Here is a 20,670-nt window from a genome sequence, read left to right on the forward strand (position 1 = left end):
TGATCAAACGAGCAGCGTGCACACTGACTAGCATGTAAGTTGGTGGTGGAGCACGGCCAATTCCGGCAGCGACACTTATTTTAGACCGGCAGACCCACATCTTGTGTCCAGTATGGAAAATATTTTCCCCTTTTGCTGTAGTTAAAGACAATCTTGGAATTAAATATAGCAGAGTATCGTTGTCTATCACAAGTATATTTATCCACAATGTGTACATCAAAGCAGTGGCGTAGCATGAGTACCAGCAAAGCGAAGAAGCCCCCCCCCCCCCCGATTCTCAGATCATTTAAAAAGCAGTTATCTTATATTTGTATGTGTGTGTGTGTGGGGGGGGGGGGGTAACTCAATGGAACTTTTCGATTTATGGCTGTCTGCGCCTTCTGCAGGAAGTCAATAGGTCCACAGGATGACGAAAAAGCTCTCAGTCAATCATTTATAAGATTTTTTAGTTCAGATATGTTTGATTACCGTAGTGGAAAAAAAATGATTTCCCTGATTTTCATATTCATATATACAGCAGTTTTGTGTTGTGTTTTTCAAAGACTGGTTCAGATGCTCTATACATCTTAGAGCAGTTTATCAATTGCATTTAATTTATATCATACCCTCAAGTCAGCAAAATGCATCTCCATTGCAAGTCAAACTTTGACACTTAAGTTTGTTCAAACACAAACTATGCACGACATCATATCCCCGGCCGGAACGATATCGTTTGTTTAGAAGAACAGGTGGATTACCCGATGCAGACAACATTCATTGACATTGAAGCACATGCCTATACCTGCTTCTTCTCCTTCTCGAGTTCCCGTCTAACTTTTTGACGCATTGTTTAAATGTATGCATTCACTCCGTTCGTCTGTTTGCAATATGTTCGTCTGTTTGCAATATGCAAATTCTACCTTTGAATGTCCAGTATTTTGATCTCTTTTGTATTGAAATCGAGAATTTTGACGAAAAGATGAATATTGTGATGGATATTTTCTTACGTCAACAAGATAACCTCTATGTTGAATAGATGATATGAACAAAATGCGAGGCTGTCGAGAAGAGATTACCTGAAATACACAACAGACTCGGAATTCAGGAATGTAGATTGATAAAGACTATTCAATTCCCAAGGCATCGTTAAAGAACTATGGGTCGAGAGTCGTCAGTGTCTATCTGCGGATCGAGGGAATCCTACTTTAGGGCACTTTGTCACTATGGCAGAGAGCCAGTTGGAGGCCAATCGATACCAACTAGTGATCGATCATAGATTGAGGAATGTCTATCGGCCGATCGAGGTCAACATTGCCGAACTGTGTGAACGCTCTCGGGTTTAAATTTGCATTGTTTGATGACAACCTGTAGGGAGGGATGTTAAGCGGAGAATTACAGGTCATGTAATATCAACTCTGCTTGCACGTCCGAATGATATCAGAAGTTGGAAAGGGAATGCCAGTCAACCAAAAGACGAAGTATCTCCCTTCTCTCCGGATGGCTCGTTTGACATTCTAACGTATCCTCGAGTGACTATATAGGAACAGTTTCTAGAAACAACAGGATTTTGTACTATGTGCTACTGAGAAGTGTATAATTATATATAATTCACGAACTGACATGAGAGAGATAGCGGAGAGAGAGAGAGACAGACAGACAGACAGACACAGAGAAAAATGGATAGTTGATGGAGCTCACAAAAGTGTTCTTAGGGTTGGACTGAATTGATGAGAGCGACGATTACTAGTTTATGAAATGAAAAAAAAAAGACTCCTCGTGATGTGTCTTGAGAAAAAGTTAAAAGTATGAAGGGATAAGTATAGTTCTTTGAATCAAGATAAGAGCAATCATTGAGACGATAACGACAGAGATGGAAAGAGGGAGGGGAGATAAATCGAAAGAGAAAGAAAGAATAAGAGACCGTAAGAGAAGACATAAATGGGGGAAGAGGTAAGGGTCTTCACAGGTTGTCGTCTTGCAGCTGAAGTCTCGAGGGGGATATGAATGATAATACTTATCGATTTGCTTTGAAGTGACAGCTGGCAGAACGCTATTGAACAAGAATGATTTTGATTTCTATCTACGGCAGTGACGTGGCAGAACTGCCTACCTCTCTTGTTGACTTTTCATATTTTTAGTGATGCTCTTACAAAACATGATGTTTAATATTTTCAAATATTGAGCAATAACTCTTTGTCATTTTGAAAGTAAACCTCACAATTTTTCATGTGGTTGGGAAAACGACGTCATCGGGCGTGCAAAACTACGTAGCTTGAGATGTTATGTTGATCGAGAAACGACTATTAAAGTAGCCTACTTTTCTTGCAAACGCCCGCTAATAAAGTTAACTTAGTTTTGGCAGATTATATTGCTCCGTCGAGACAGATAGTGTGGCTGGCAGAAATGAGTTACACTGTATCAGTATTCTGCGCATGCCGTTCTTTTAACACTCTATAGCTATGGGATCTCATGATCTGGCAAGACTATCCCGGTACGTATCTCCAGAATATACCGCGCGTGCCGTTCTAAGCACGCACGATCTATGTCGTTCTGCCAGATCCCAGCGCGCGCATAATCATGGCGGCGGACCGGGACTTGCATAGCAATCTAGCAAAATTGCCTATCTCAAAGGTATGTAGTTTTGCCGGATCATTATGTCGGTGAATATCAAGCATTTATCTGGCAGAAATTTGTATCTTTGTTAAGCCAGCAAAGAATTATTTTCTTCCTTAAATAAATCATGATGAATTTATGTATTGTATTATACTAAATATATTTTTGTTACAGAACACATTTCAAATTATGTTAAAAAGTATATAAAAAACATAAAGTAGGGCCTAAATATCTCGCAATCACCAAAATAAGATATGCCAGGTTACGGTCAAAAGCTAATCTCTTAAAAGAAGAAAAAAGACGTTTTTATCTTGATGTATTTATGAAAGAGCATTTACAGAATCCGATTTCATATCGAATAGGTAAGGTAAGAGGAAAAGGTCATAATTATTGTTTGGAACTCACCACTCTTCCAATTGTTTACAAAGTCCCTACAGGTGTTAAGGTGTAATCTTACCAAGGTGCAACTTGCAACAAGACAAGAAGCCTATGCATGAATACGATTATGTTAAGTCATCACGAGCTCCTGATTGGGACAGAGACTGACAGAGAGAGAGAGAGAGAGGGGGGGGGGGCAGCCTTATTACCCCGCAGTACACTTTGAACTTCCAGTTACGCTGTTGCGAGAAATGCCTAAATAGAGAAAAAAATGTGATTTCGGCGTGGGCGTCAGGACGGGGGAGAGCGTTGATTCGCGCCACTGAAAAACATAACCGCGACGCATCAGACATGTCAGAGAGTATCATGGCATGCTGATTTCTACAGCTTTTCGTCGAGTGATGTCAATGAACCCCTCTCAGCGTCCTTACATAGACTTTCCTTCTTGTCCCCTCCCACCAAACATTAACAACAACAAACACTTTCCAATTTTTCCCTTTTCATAGATACTGTTTGATTCTTATACCTCTTGTTTGTGCATCTGTCATTAATAAACTCTTAACTTCTCAGCGCACAGAATTCATTATTGCAAAAAAAAAAAAAACCCAACAACAACAACAACACTATCATGCTATATAGGCTGCCCTCTTGTTGAATATCAAGAATCAAAACGCCCCTTGATTTGTGACCTTTGCTTTCCTTCAGCAAGTGGAAAGCGTCAAATTAGGTATTGCTTTGTATATTGTTTTATCTCGAATTATTTTTACTGAATAATGAGCATTGAATGTATAAAACTCACGGAAACACACACTCTCTCCCTAACACACACACGAAAACAAAATATCGAGTTTATTCCTTTGTCCTTTGCAGACCTATAGCAAAACTTGCAAATCTTCACCCCAACTAGGCCGGGGGGTGGGGGGGGGGGGGGGGGGGTTCGGAGCCCCCCTCCTGACATTCCGCGCGGCGTGTCGCCATCGCAAAAGGCCATCGCCGCGATGTTTCACGACTTTTCTATTTCATGTCTCCCGCATCTTTTGACACCAAATTTGCGACCCCCGGGCACGCGATTCTGAAGTTATGCGTAAATATGTACATGCATGTGAGACCAAAAAATACTCAACGTGAATTCTTGTACAATTGTAATGCAAATTGTACTTATAGTCAAATTTCGGAAAAAGTATGATTATTTTTGGGTTTTGTTGATTAAAATCAATGAATAACATATTTTCATGCTTGCAACAATGTTGCGGACAAATTTCAGCGAAAATATAATGGAAAACAAAAAGCTGAAAAACAAAGAAATACATAAGAAATTCTGATTTTTTTTATGGCACAATCTTTTTTACTTACATTTGCTAAAGACAAGAAAGAATATTTGCACAAAAATTTGCCTGTTTGGACCTTTATATTTTAGTGATTCATAGAAAATAGTCTGATTTTATGCATAAATTACCGTAATTCAGCGTAAATGATATAAAAAAAAATCAACTTTACACTTTTTAGATTACGTCACAGGCCATGCGTGTGTCGATTTTCGTCGTGATCGCGCAGTCGACGGCCGAGATCTGAAAGGGGGCCTTGGAGCCCTCCCTCCCCCCCCCCCCCCAGCCCGGCCTAGTTATAGGGTTGAATTAAATAAACTTGGGCAGTTAGTCGTCAAAAAGATATCATGGAAATTTCGAATTACTTTTTAGCAGCCAGGCGGCATCGATTTTGACTAACTCGGTAAGGCTTCTGAAAGGCTTCTGAGTTCATGAAACTTAGCGATAAGGAGCATACTGTCAAACACAGAAGTTACATGATGATGATGATGATAATAATGATAATAATAGTAATGAGAATAGTAATATTGACGATAGTAAAGATAATGATGATAACAATAATAACTGCGCACTTATATTGCGCACTTTCTCTATGTTTACATATACTCAACTGCGCATAACAATATAGTCAAACTAAGGGACAGAGAAGCTATAATTACTAGTAACTTATTTAGTCGAAAATCTGACAATATGCTGAAAATACTGCACGGACGAACACAACCCTCTTGACATTGTGAGGAGAGAGGGAGAGAGAGAGAGTGAAAAAAAAGAGAGAAATAAAAGGAGCGTGGACTCTACATGTTTATGTATACACCTTGGTTTGGGACAAATGGCGGAAACAGTGTCATCTATGATTATATTTAAAAAAGTAATTATAAAAACTTTCAGAAAATCTTCAAAGAAAATCTGAATTTCGCTTGTAGAATGTATGCAAAATATAAACAAGAAGACACAAGCGTACTTGGAATTTGTAAAATTGAAATATTATATCACTCCATCGATTTCTGTTACAACTCTTCGCATCAGATGTATGCATTATAATATCAAATATATTACAGTTTTGTCGATCTTAACGAAGATCAACCTTTAAAGAGGCTTTAAAAAGGCATAATTTACCATTTGCAGAGGAAACAAAAACCCAGCTTTAGTGCTTCAAAATAGTCCTAAAGTGTGAGCTAGTGATAGAAACAACCAATGTAAAAATGTTAATCGGCATAATCAATGTTAAGTATTGTTGAATATACAAAATCTGAACAATAGTTATAATAAAAGTGTTTCTAGAATAAACCGTCTACAGTTATGGTCTATGGAGAAAAATAGTAGTATCTCCTATATTTTAGGTTTTATCGCAGAATTTGTATGTGGAAGGATGTTTTGTGATACAGCTAACCTACACATATGGATCAAAATAATGTGACAACTCGGACATTTTTTCAAACACTGCTCCTAATGGTAAACAGTAGTTTTAACAAACACTGGACGTTTCGAACAGTATATTAGATATAAAACAATTTTGTTACATACAGAAAATTTTGATTGAATGAAAATGATAGTGACGATCCACTGTTTCTGTAGAATTCCTTTTAAAAGGTCTCAACACATCATTTTCCTTCATGCATTACGCATGTTAGGGGTTATTGTCAGTTATATTTTCATAGTGCTGATCAAGATAAACAGACGGCAATATTATAGTGTCAAAAGTTTGAATATATTAGTAGATTGTTTCAGTGAAGCACAGCAGTGAATTCATATCACATGAAATGAATTATTCATTTTCTGAGCTTTCTATAGTCTATGTGTTTTTTTCCTTCCACTGTTAAAATGTCATCGACAGTTGAACCTGGTGTGACATTAGATGGTAGCCTAATTGCTCTAGTATGGAGCTTCTGCCATGTTGCATTACATAAACTGTGTATGGCTTCATGTGAGTGTGGATATCGCCGAAATGTCAAAATGGCGTCGTGCCTCATCTGACCGCGCGCCTTGTATCACGCGAGCCACCTTGGACGCTATCACAGCATGGGACACCGTGGCTGCATGTGTGTTCCATGGGGCCTAGAGCCAGCCAGATATGCAAATTGAATGCATGCACTCGAAGAAAGAAAAACGACTCATCTCGTTAGTGCAACAGGCACTCCTCGCCCGTGTAAATCAGTCCCTTGAGTGTGTACCAGACTCTTGGCGACATGCTTACGAGCCTCAACATTGTCCCCTTTCGATTTTGTCTTGAAAATAACGTCAATGCTTTAAACATAACATCGGAGGTATACTTTACTAGCTCATAGCCATCTCTAGGTGTATATTCATATCATTACTTTGATTGTACATAGCTACGCTGAAAAGACAAAATAAACTAATTTCTCTGAACAACATTTTAAAAAGGAAATGGCCTTCATATGTTATCTTGCCACGTATAAGTACATCAAATTTAAATAGATCTTTTATAGGGTTAATTTTTAATAGCGCACCAATACCAACCCTATTGAAGGATATTTCTTAAAAATAACAAGAGGCTTTTGGTAAGTGGGACAATTGGCGGTTTTGTCAGGTGTCTTATACTGTAATATATATGTCTGATTTTTGTTTTGTTTGTATTCTTCTGGTGATAACACATCACAGATCGGCAAATTTCTCATCAACATTTCTGTCACGTCGTATTTGGACACATATAGTGACACTTTCGTTATGATTTCTAACTATAGTATTATCTAAAAAAATATATAAATACGCTGTATTTATCTGAAATTACAACTTTTAACAAGGAAAATTAGCCATACATGATAGGCCTAATCATGATTCCATTCGGTGGCAAGTCTGCTAACCGAAAAATCCTGAACCAGTCACCCGAAGCCAGTTCGCCAGTATAGTGGTAACTTCTTGTTTCCATTCCTTGTTGATACATGGTCACTGTTTAACTAAAAAGATGAAAATATTGAGCGAGAATCGCACATTCACGAAGAAATACGTTTTTGGTTACTGGTATACAGAACACTTTATTGAATCGAATATCTTGTATTCGTCTCGAACGCTTTGATCAAGTTGTCAGGATGTATTTCTTTTTCATCCTCTTCTTCTCCTTTTTATTGCCTTGCTCTGAACAGTGCATAAATCAATGCAATGTAGAGTTTTGGGTGATTGATTTTGGAAAGCAACATTCAAATCCATATATATCTGAAAGCTGGTTTGTGCTGCGAGCTGTAGGCATCATTATGTTTGGGCGCAACGCGGCGTGTTGGCTTCCATCAATAAAGACTCCTTCTGTCATGGATCATGTTTTGTTTCCTCGCCAAATCAAATCAAGATTGCCGCCTGAGAATCCATGTCGGCAGCAACAATTTCTGTCTCCTAAAGGTTGCCACCGACCGGGGCATTCGTCTTCGCATGGTAGCAGCCGGTCGTTTTTCCCCCTCTTCAGTTTTATTTGTAGGCAGGGGTTGGGCAATGTAAATAACTGATGTTACACAAACAGTTCACCATGTAGCGAAGGAATTAAGTTTTGATCAAATGACAGAGACTTTGTTTGAATTCGGCGGCGACACAAATTGCGACAAGAAGGAGCTCCACATCGCCTCATCTTATCAGCGACAAAAGCTAACTTTGAGAAATTGAATAGATGACATTCTTTGTCATGCTGTAGATACGAATCGTTTAGATTTTGTTGGCACAGCTCGCTGCATAGTAACAAGGCCAACAGCGGCAGACTGCACAGGACTATCAACGGAGATTCACACCACCTTCTGATTTCTTGCCAACAACATTTATACGTCATTGAATTCGATAATAGGTGCACTAAGAGGCCCCGTTTTTCTCACATCAGCTTATACCTATTTCAAGGTCAGATATTGATTATAATGTCCTTGTATTAGGATCATGATTGATATAAACCGAGTTTATGCTCATGATTGGTAATCATGAATCAAGTTTATGATCACGATTGATATAAACTGAGTTTATGATCACGATTGATAATTATAAATTGAGTTTATGATCATGATTGATACAAACCGAGTTTCTTATTATTATGGTTGATATAAACCGAGTTCATAATCGTGACTGATACAAACCGAGTTTATCATTATGATTGATATATATCAAATTTCTACAAGGGAATAATTTAGGACTCAAAGCATTCAGATGTCGTATACCCGTCAGACAACGCAGGAGTAAATTACTTTGTCTGTATCGTATACATCGAAATGTATTCACATCGAACACAAACGTGTGTTGCGTTCAAACACGCCGCCAGATTTGTTGTCGTGGCAATGTTTATTGTTGAAGGCTGAATGCAGGGAGCTGGGACTTCCCATCTCCCTGCGGAATGTGTATAAAGTGCATTGATAAATACATGTATGTAAGTTCAGGTGATCGGCGAATTGCAGGATTCGTATTATGTGACTCTATAGTACCACCTATAGCCCCGAAACGGGATGAACTCAACAAATTGCTATATCACTTAAAGCGACTACCCACCCTTTAAAATGTCTGGCATTGTTCGTGATGGAGGTACTATGGGGACTATTTATGATTATGAGGCAGGTGGGAGCAACACAGGGTCATAGTTAAAAAACACGGCAAACTAGCGACCGTCTCAGAGTTACCAAAATGATGTGCAATCATCATAGTGATGACTTTTGTTGCACTGTTGCTTTTGTTGTCATAGTAGTCCATGTCAATCCCTCTGTTCGTCAGGTCTATAAATCGTCTGCCCACAGCTTTACACTATCAAAACCCCAGCCAGAATATGAAAATTTACACCACAACTCCACATAAATTCAAGTTGGCTTTGATAAGTAGATTAAATTCAAACAGAACGATGAAAGTTCAAAATCTCAAAGGGACAATTCCGTGATCTCTTCATCTTTCCTGCTTGTGTAATGAAACTTCAATGTTCCGTTGTTTTAGAATTACCCCCTTTTAGGTCGACCAACTTCAGACCAACTTCTCTCTAACTTTTCCATCTAAAATAATGTCACATGTGACGTTTGTTTCGTCGATCTGTTTTCGCACTGGAGATATTATATGTAATCAACATTTTGCTTTCATTCTCACGGAAAAGGAAATCAAAATCAACATGTTCAAATAAACCACAATCACAACAAAGCAAAATGTGCAGCCGAGAAGCGAAATGTGTCTATGCCCTGTGACGCATCACAGCTCGCTGTGCTTGAGAAGATTTACACAAGGATCCTTCTTTTACAGCAACGACGCACGAGATGTCTTACATTAAGATGAGAATGGTAGAAATGCCGTGGAGAACAATGCGTCCCATCTTATGCATAATTTACAGCTCACCTTTCACATTATTGATGGACGTTTTGACGTTTGGGCCTCTTAAGAATCCAAAGATACGTTTCGAATTCTATCTTCCTATCATGGCTCTTTTCTCTCCTCTCTCACTAACACACACACTCTCTCACTCATTCTCCCTCTCTCTCTCTCCGTCTCTGTTGCTCTCTTTCTCTTATATTTGTTTGTAACAGTGTGAGAGATTATGTAGATTTCGATGGAAACATTTACTTTTTATAGTTTCATCTCCCTGGCACAGATCTCGAGAGAGCACAAGTCGACTGTTTTCCTTTTCAAGTGTCATTCTTTAAATAAACCTTGTGTTTTTGGTATAAATCCCTGCATGAAATCAGGAGGGAAACAAGGGAAAAAGAAAGATATGAAAATGTGGCGGGAAATACACTTTTCCAGTTATGAATTCATGCTTTAATAACATTATGTTGATATCCATACTGTCACTGAAGATGTCTTGCCATTAATGCTTCATTCTCACTCTCTCTCTCTCTCTCTCTCTCTCTCTCTCTCTCTTTCAAAAAGAAAGAAAGAAAGAGTGTATATAAGGCCGAACTGAACTGAAAATGCTAACAACGACTCTTTACTCTAGTGTTCAGAATACACGACCCCTGTATACTTTTAGTTTCCATATATGCTGCTGGTATTTTCTTTATCACGCTGAGCTGGACATTGATGAATATAGAATTGTCAAAAAAGAAAGGGGAAATTAATTTGCAAGAAAAGAGATCTACAAGACAATCAGTCAAACTATAATAAAGGGCACAAATTGATTCTCCTCCTGCTTAAAGTGTCATTCTTGTAGTCAGTATAACGTTTTTGGAAAATCCTTGCCTGAAATCAGGAGCATCACACGCATACAAAATTATAAATAACAGGAAAATGTCAGTAAATGATTACGGTAAAGGTTTTATACCTAAGAACATTATTTTTGAAGATAAAGACAGTGTGCTTTATCCACTCCTTCCGTGAAATGTTCATGGTGATCAGTTTCTTGTCGTGTTCTAAAAATAGTCGTTTGTATTTTACAGAATGAATTGCATTCCAAGGTTAATCGGACTCTCATTAAAGAGCAATGATACTATCCTTTGATAATAATAAAGATGTTTTTTTCTATGCTGTTTCATGATTTTCAGTGACATACAATGGATTAATGATGCTTAGCAATTGTCTTTCAGTTATTTTCGATACTTTTGTGGTTGTCAGCGAAGATATTACCAGGAAATTAAGCTTTATCCAGTCAATGAAGCTGACTTATTGAATTATTCAGGGAATATACTGGGTCTTCATGGAACTGGACGAAAAAAAAAAAACGTTAAACATCGCTCTGAGTTGACATAGTGTTTAATCGCAAAGCAATTTCGCTGTCTTAGTATTTTCAAGTTGATGAAATCTTGCCAAACATTGCCAAAAGCTTACTATATTATCTCAAAGTTTGACAAATACAAATAAACACATGCAAATTATTATGCGTTTGTTTAGATGAGTTGGCATTTTACTCAAGATTATGACATGAATGGATTTGAAGATTGGAGAAAAAGTCATCTCAGTACTACCCCCCCCTTTTTTTCTTTAATTCCGTTTCTGACAATCATCTCCTCTTGTTTATGAAACATATTGTACAGGTAGTCCTACACACCACTATCCAGAATGTATTTATGTTGTGAGTTGAAAGACATGATTTCATGCAAAGACTCTTTCTCTCTCTCTCTCTCTCTCTCTCTCTCTCTCTCTCTCCTTCTCTCTCACTCTCTCTCTCTCTCTCTCTCTCTCTCTCTCTCTTTCTCAACACACTGAGTTATAACACGTGCAACGTGTTGATGGGCATAATATAAGAAACTCCGAGCAGCCGATGTAACTATCGAGGGCAGTCTGCAAGGGCAAGATGTGAAGACATCGAAACGACCTCGGAGAAAAGATGGCCACAGAATTCATGCGGTTCTAGTTAGGTACCGAGCCGCTATGTACTGAATCTCTTCGAGATTGACCTCGCTGTATATAGTCCAGGATTTTGAATTAGTTCTTGACGCTCAGAGTTATGGCTATCGGTAATTTCTGCTGAATTCAAGGCGGAGTAAAAACTCGCCAAATATTTATATTTCATCATCTACATCTGTTGAGCAGCAGTGCAGTTCATCGAAATATCAACACCGTAAAAGTTTTGTGCAATGAACCTTCACTTTTATTCTATTCATTTCCTTCTCCGTATTATCACAGTCGATTTTCTTTGTGTATACATAATTATATACATTTTGTATAATGTTTATGCGATGCATTATTATAATTTCATTTAGTTATCTATTCAGATGCAATTCTTTAAGAAAGAGTAATATTCACAGTGGACTCTTTTTGTTGTTGTTGTGCCTGGACTCAAAATGTATTACAATTTTATTTTCTAGAGACCCTTTTTATTGCATACGGCCCATGCATTATGTGTGACAGCACACTCTCGTTTGTAACGAAGCACCGTCAATTGTTCCTGTCTTGTTACCCCATGAAAGGATGGAGGGAGGTAGAGTGAAAATTCATCAGCATAATGGCTTGGAAACCAATTCAACCCACTGTCGGATCCACCAGGATATAACACAGAACCAGTTAGAAATGATTATTCCGTCAGAGGCGAAGTCAACACCGTGTCCAATTAGCTTAATTCACAGACTTCAAGGTACGATTGTCCATTTATCGACAGCCACGGTCAACAGGGAAACGTCTAGGCAACTGCAGAATGTCCCTAGAGGGATAGATGGGAGGGGACAGAGAGAAGACAGAAGCGGGGGTGTACGGGAGAAAATTGACAGTAAGGGCGGAATATGTAAGATTGATCGAAAATACATTTCATCATGCAGAGAGTGTGCATGTGAACTGTTTTAGTAGCAGTCACATCCAATTTAGGGAAGTTATACAAAGGGTGTACATTATGCGTTTGGCTGCATTGCTCTCTACCTGCATTTTCTTAGCAAGAACTAGAGATTAAGTGGAATAAAAATAAATGGCAATTCTAAATAAATTGATTTCGAATGCATTCTAAAACTTACTCAAACGTAATTTGTTATTCCGAAGGTTCTCTCCTCCTCCTCCGTATATGCCCCACCCCTTCTACATCATCATCATCATCAGGATGAGCCATTTATGACGTACAAACAATCAGTACAAAAGGCGATTCAAAGACATCAAAAGAGAGAGAGAGAAAAAAAAACCCGAATAAGAAATCTCAATGCATGCACTGATTATACCCTAAATGATTCCTGCGTACGTCCCTTGTCACGATAGATTAGACCCTTCCCTCTCCATAACTCTCCCACTCTTCAGCCTCCTCCCCCCATCCCTCCCTGCATCGCCACATATAAGTTAATTTTCGGATTAACAAACATTCGGAATTATGAACCTTCGGAATAACGAACCATATTTCTTATTCGGATAAGCGAACCTTCGGAATAACGAACTTTACTTCATTTTCGGTTTGACGAACCTCCGGAATGACGCCACACTGTTGGGATTGACGAACCCTGTTTCATTTTTGGATTAACGAAGATCTATAGGTATAGCGAATTTGTGTGTTTCGGAAAAACGAACCTCCGAAAAGAGAACCTTATTTTATTCTCTGATTAACGAACCTTCACAATAACGAACATCACCCTATTCATGCAGGCTTGCAGCCAAGTCCAGACAAGCTAACACCAACATCTCCTATTCCATGGTGATCCTCGTTGTTCTAAATAACTTTAGGTGATGAGGATAAGGTAACTAACTTGATGTATAAATCGTTTACCTATGAAATATACTATGCACTTGTTCGGATATACGAAGTCTATCGCCTTTATGATTTTTACATTACCATCATTTTCTTTGAAATTCATAATACCCATTTCTCTAAGAATGAAAAAAAAAAAGATGCCCCTTGTCAATGAGGAGCAGCATCGACCTGTTCGGTTCAGGCACTGTTTTTTTTTTCAATGCTAATGTCTATTTCTCGGCCATAACTGGAGCTTCAGTATGTATTGGGTTATGCGCTGACGTATCAATGCACCCATTTCTTTTTTTTTTTTCAACCGCATAGGTCTATAACCTTTCTGGTCCATGTGTAACGTTTTGGGCCATCCATTTGAAAAAAAAAAATATGCGAGAGACATGTTGACGTAATCCTGTGCACCAACGCGCTTGCGTGCGCGCGTGACTATAGGATAAACTGATGAAAATGTGCGAGTCCGTAAGGCATGACAATTTTGAAAATGAAATGCATATTACCAAATAAGAAGGGGTTAAGCGTGAAACAAGATGATTATGAAATTAATGTGTGTACTTATAATCAACTGAGTGTGCATACTTAGTGCTTGTTGTCTCGTATTTCTGCCTTCGCAGATTTATCCTCTGCATGCGGCCTACACTACCATGTCAAGGTTAAACAATAGACATTAACGTTGGTCATGGATTATCAATCAGCTGCATGAAAGGACTGCCACATTAATATTCAATCCTTCAAAGGTTAAGTTCCTTCTGAACAAACCTGTGGTAGTCATCCTTTATCGTTACTGGCTTCCTCCATAAAGCGCTTTTGTATCCATCAAAGCATTCAGTGCAAGAGGGAATATGGGATTTACATAAAAAGCTATACGGTGTCTTCCCCCCCCCCCCAAAAAAAAAAAAATATGTAAGGCCCATTTCTTTTGCGTCGTTATCAACAGTGTTCAAGATTTCGAAACGGGCAGATTTAGAGACGAAATCGGGATATACGTATATTATGGAAGATGATATGAGTGTATTTATGTTCTGTCTGATACCATAATATAAGTTCTCAAGTTTGACACATTATGGTCATGTATATAGATGAAATTAAACAAATTACACATAAATATTCATAAAGTATAATATTATCATGTATAATATGTGTACATGTAGGGGCCTATATCCATGTAGGTCTCGACATTGGCAGTGGTCAGGAGCCACGAAGAGGTATTTCGGGCCACCAAATTTCCAAAAAGGTTATGTTTTGGTGGCCCGATAAGGCATCTAAAATTCAAAATGAATGTTGATATTTCCTTTTATTTCAGGCCACCGAAATTTCATATTCGAAGATTTTAGTGGTCTAAACAACCCCACAGAGAAAAAAACACACACCCTGTTACACATAATTATACACTATATACTATACGCATGTATGTGTGTGTATGTGTGTGAGTGTGTGTGTGTGTGTGTGTGTGTGTGTGTGTGTGTGTGTGTGTGTTTGTACTCGAGTGTGGGTGTATATGCTTGTTTTGGTCTCATATTTAATCCCAAAAAAATTATGTTATTACAACAACACGAACGAGAGAATGACATCATGAATTTCTGAAGTCCAGAATAAGATCTTAATTGCTGATTTCTTTGGATTAGAATTTGATTTAGACAATCGCCAGATTTGCAGCTCATGCGATTCGAGTTTCATCGCAGGCTTTGTCTGGCTTGTTTGATTGTCAATTTCATTAATCTCTCTGGCTCTCTCAAAAGAAGTGAGGGCTTAATTACACGGAGAACCACACGGAGTCAACTGCTTGATGTTGACGTACGGCTGGTCTCCTTGGTGTTGCATCCGGATAGCGCTCTCTCCCCTCCCTCTTTCTGTCGCTGCAATAAAGGACAGCGAAAATATTCTGCCCATCACATTTTGCGCGAACTCGTTGGCTACAGTCATTAAAGCAGTCACGGCTGCCCGAGTAGGTACAATGGCGGGCCGAGGGACGGCAACGCAATAAGCGCTTTGCTATGGCGCGTAATAATTATAGCCACTCATGTTGTCAAAGAAAAGTCACCAGTTGCGTTAATTGATGGCAGCAGGGTTCTATTTACTTCCCCAAAATCATTCCAATCATCTGGCGAGAGCGGGCAATTCAGGTATAGCTTTTGTTATTGGAATAAGAAGGGGAAAAAAGGAACAAAAACACTCCAAGGCAACGAGTTATGTCACCCACGCGTCTTCAATTATAACAATTAATCAAGGCATCAAAACACTGCAAAATAACTTCAGATATAGTGTAGAGTCATAGGAAAGTAGTGTAGAAAGTTTTGTTCATCTATCATGCTGTGATAGTGATGTACAGTGGTATCGCAGTGTAAATTTTACAGTTATTTTGCTATTTTCCTTGCAGGTTAACAATTGTGAATTCATTCAAATGGCACACAATTCATGGGAAAAGAACATCGTGCTCATACAAAACAATATTCAGCGCCGTGTCTCCCGGGTTTTATACTAACAACAACAAAGAAAAGATGTTGATAGTGTTTGTATTTTCCCCTTTTTAGGCGTAGGACCTAAATCTGTTGTGTTCCCTTCGTATCAAATTTTCGTGTCATTTTCTATTACGTAAGTATGGATGTGTTTCATATTTTTACAAGTATTTCATTAGAGTAACGCAGAAGATGGAAGTCCACTCACAACGCACATTGACCCATTAAGAACCCAACGAAGAGTGACTATATCACGCAAGAAGAACAAGAGAATCAACATGCACTAGTGACAAACACAATATCAATCATAAGATAATTTACCCAAATATCTCAGCTGCAAACAAGAGGAGGATAAAAGCATGATAAGAGCAGAGATTTAAGTAACAATTTCATCTCGCTTTGGTTCCTCTAACAATCATTTTAAATATCTGCCAAACACGATCTCTCCATAGTCGCGGAATTGGTTTCCAGAGTAACACGCGTGTGTGGAATTTTCCACGAAGCGAATACTTATAGTGAAGCCATAGACAGCTGCACATAATTATTGTTATTCTCTCGTTTCCAGCAGCCCGTCCGTGTCTGTATTTGTGAGCTCTAGGGAATGAACTGTAGACATGCATTAAAGATTCCTTGCTCTTTATCAAGTCCTATATCTGAAACGTTTTCCCTTCTCTCTTCAAAATGCAGCAATAAATCAGCATTCTATTTTTGTATTAGATAGCGCATTACATTAATAACGCAACTATTAAATTCATTGTACTGTGCGTATAGATGATAGATGATGTGACAGGGTTTATGGTCTATGAAATATCCACGAAGGGAAACTTATGCAACATAGGAAAACTAACCTAAAAATCAATTTCTTTCAGCTGACAACGTCTAGTGTTATGGTAAATATGAAGGGGGTCAAGTAATGATTGTGACGTTTAGCATGGACGTGAAGACCGATTCAATGAATAATGATCTCAACTATCTGGATAGCTGAAATTTCAACGGAGACTTTTTTTTTGCCTGACATAGATCATAATAATATCCAGCAGTAAACTTCGAGAGATTGTATTGTGTATACAAACTAGACTGAAACAAATAAAACAGGCATTCACTTGACGTAGTTCCGTGGTTTTCTTGTTCATTAAGCAACATTTTGAAAATTATACGTTTTGCTTAAGCAAGGCCTACGTGTTTGTGGTTACATAACATAACATAATATATCAAAACGTGACAAAACAAGACATGACATGACGTCACACTGCATTTCTTTGGCGCCTTTTCATCATCAGCTACAGCGCACTGTAACACAACAATCGAGTTATGTACAAACATAACACAACTTTGACAAAAAATCAGATACATAAAGAGTTTATAAAATAAAGAATAAATCCACAGTTCATGCAGCTTTACTTTATTGAAAGTATAGTTATTTCTAAGGAGCCTTTTGCTGTATCATCCATTCAGGGAGATCCAGAGTGTGGGGGCAAAAGCAGAAAATGAACAATAACTAAATGTTGTGAGTTCGAGGGTTAGGGTTAGGAAAGGAATTATGATTGACACGAAAAATCAGTGCTAACTTCAGTAAGGGTGTGGAGAAAGAAGGTCCAATGTGTGACGTAGTGCCTTCTTAATGAATTTAACATATTGTATATTGTATTGGACTTGTACCGAATGCGGCTTCTATATCCTGATTGGGAGTATTAATACAACCGCGCAATGATTATCATCATACTTACGTAAGAATATCGAAAGTATTTCAAGTTTGTATTGAATTTTTTTCGTTTCCTTTCATCATCATTTTTTAAAATTCATTTTGCTAATCATCTAACTAGCTCTCCTGCGGGAAATGACAATGGTTTTTAAGATTTCTCCCTGCACTGCGCATTACGACTGACATTTTTTTATCTTAAAATTAGGAGACATTTAGTTTGGTGTCCAGATTAAACGTTCTGTCTCGTGTCAAATGGCTTGACATTCAGTCGTCTTATCACCCGATACTCAATCGAACTTGTTCTCGTTAACACTTTCACACAAATTTCTTATACTGAAAGGAGAAAGATAAGTCTGTTAACATTTTGACATTGGTCCCAACTTTCTGTCGGCAAGAAAGGAAACGGTATATTCAGGGTCGACAATGTTTGTGTGTGTATTATTCCTAAATTCGGGCTATAAGTCTGTTCAAAGCACACCATAATAATGATTATTTATAGAAATTCAGTACGCATGCCTGGTTATTGTCATTATTGTCTTTACTTTTCTTGTGCACACGTCTTGTGCATGCATGCCAATAAGAAAGCGTCTGAAGATAATCTTTTCCGTCTGTTTTCTTTTTCTCCCTGACGTTTTTTTTTTCGCTGCGACGTCACACAAAATAATGATCTAATTACTGCTTTATGACATGTACGTACTTTGGTCAAGCAGCATCATAAGCTGTTATCTTATCAGTGTAACTTGCCGCGCTAAAATCGATCGTCTGCTCTGCTTTATTTTTATGTATGGCTGAGAGAAGTGATGCACAAGTCATTCAACAACAGTGGCGGTGGTCAGTAGACATGATTTCAAGATTCTATACCAAAGAGGAAAACGGACACCCTATCAGCGGAAGATGCACGTTGCAACGAAATATTATGAACAAATTGCACATGAAACCTTCAAGTGCTGACAGGAAATGTGTTGCATGGGTGGAAAGGCAGATTGAATGTCTAAGAAGGCAGAATGTTGCCCTATCAACGGGCTGTGCTCCTCGGAAAACGACATTCAGTTGTGAAATTAATGTCAGGATAGGTTACGAAATCTGATTAAAAGTCTGTTTGGTCTACCAGCCACTCCAATGCATTCTTGATGTGTCTTGTGAGACTACACATGCTGTAGGTATCATCATAATTAATGTTATTTTGATTGTGCGGCTACCATCTTCTTCATTGTTAACATGAGATGATGGAATGCATTTGCGGCAAGGTCGTCCGTTCTCAGAACGCTCGACAATACATGAATTTCTGGGGCAGAGATGTGTAACGTCTGCTGTCAACTTCCTCTTTCGAACTGCAGCGATTGAATTTTTAGCATATGAATGATTCTGATTAACCGGATATTTTCAAATCTCGCGTAATGTACTGATTTTGTTCTAATGTACTATTCATATGATATCATATATATATATATATATATTCATCATTCGCCATGTGGTTCCCAAGGCGTTGATTCGCGCCTTGTTACTTGCAGTGTTGACAAAATTCTCATTGAGAAAGCGGAATGATGACTGTGTTAATCAATTAACATCTAGAAGTGTTTCTACGTGTCATAGATAGCTCTTACCAATGGTAGACACGACCGTTGCAACGAAATAAAATGCTCCAGGGAAATCCCATCTCGGCCTTCTGCCAGGGAGGAGTCCTTTTGCCGATGCCGTCGCGTAGTCATCCAGCATTTTATCAAAATCTGTCTTGTTGAAAGGTTCACTGACGTTAAGGTATTTAGCAACGTATTCTGTATAGCGCGCATTATAGATCGCTCTTTCTTTGATCTCAGTGGACCCCTCAATGAGATGGAATATTTCCGCTCCGATCAGCATGTAAAGAAGGAGAAGAAGCACAAGAAGGACGAATCGAGCGTTGTCTTCTTTCAGGTGAAGTAAGGCGCAGAAGGTGGTGCCCCGCGCCATAACGAACCCCCTCGGTTCCAGCGATGCTGCGGGGTTCTTCCTTCCACCGAAATCCGATGGAAAATCTCAGTGAGATGGGAACTTTAGGTTGAACGTAAACAGGGGAACATCAGACAACGATACGATATTGAGCTTCATGACATTTATCCACATAGATCTTAAGCTTGGTGTGGTCTATGTCTCTGTTCAGCTCTCAGAATATATATCCAAGTTAAAGTTAATCCGGTTAAACTCTATACAGAGTGGACTAAACTGCATAATCCTGATAGTTCGGAGACGAATGTCACTAAAAAACGACAGGTGACTCAGTGGACGATTATATCAGCAAAACTGTAATAATCCAAAACAGCAACGAGCCACCTGCAACAATCATGCGACATAATTTTCTAGCGAGGATAACACGTAGCCATAATGACTACCTCTTGATGCCGGAACGACCAACCCACTCCCCAGCAAATGTGACATCCAAGTCAACCACGAAATCCAAAGTAAACTTGCCTTTGAATTTTTCACCTCGGTAGCAGAGCATTAGTTGTTCTAGACTTGGAACCATTGTCATGTCTTTTCTGCTGAATGGAAGTCAGGTCCGCACATCGATGGCGCAACAGTGTTGGCAGATGTCGACAAACTAGCTAATGATGGCTGAGGGAAAACTCACGCCATGCAGCCATTTTGGACTCACATACTGCGCAGTTATTTTCTGTTAAGCATTTCTAACACATTGGATGCGTCAGACCAACAACATATCACAAAGTAACCACCAAAACGCTAGGTTTCTTCCCTGAATTGATAACTTGTATAGTATCCGGTTCAAAGTAGAAAATCAAAACGTCGACAAACGTGTAGGTAAGGAATCGGAACTATGTTGGCGTTACCGATTTCAAGAAAGTATATCCACCAGCTAAATTTCACGTTTGATCCAGTGTGGTCTCCATTTTGGGTGTACATCAACAGAAGATTTCAGACGAAGCTGGAAAACTCGATATGCAATAGGCGGCGCAGCTTTCGTATCACCATGGTTTCCCGTGGCGCTGTACAAAATATCCACCGCCAAGAAGCTCTTTGGTGGAGAGAGGAAGAGACACAGAGGACGAGCAGGCCCCACACCTCATCATGTTAATTGCTACCCGGCCTCGTCGAGCACGCTGACTGGCTGAGCTCTCCTTCATAATTTATGAATATTAATCAAGTAGCCCCAACCACTGTGTCTGACAGGGTAGCATT

At 38.8% G+C, this 20,670-nt stretch overlaps 1 protein-coding gene across 1 annotated transcript in view; it reads right to left on the reverse strand.

The window, feature by feature from the left end:
- LOC139727732 (potassium channel subfamily K member 13-like) overlaps positions 1 to 19,910 on the reverse strand; it is a 51,538-nt gene extending 31,628 nt beyond the window's left edge. Inside the window, exon 1 of the mRNA XM_071638711.1 lies at positions 19,101 to 19,910. Within this exon, the coding sequence (XP_071494812.1) occupies positions 19,101 to 19,446 (346 nt within the window). The 5' untranslated portion in view covers positions 19,447 to 19,910. The remainder of the gene's footprint in view (positions 1 to 19,100) is intronic.
- Positions 19,911 to 20,670: the final 760 nt, after the last annotated feature.

Source organism: Diadema antillarum, unplaced genomic scaffold (assembly GCF_040938485.1).
Source record: "Diadema antillarum isolate AM-2024a unplaced genomic scaffold, OU_Dant_1.0 seq00000149_RagTag, whole genome shotgun sequence".
NCBI classification, from domain to species: domain Eukaryota; kingdom Metazoa; phylum Echinodermata; class Echinoidea; order Diadematoida; family Diadematidae; genus Diadema; species Diadema antillarum.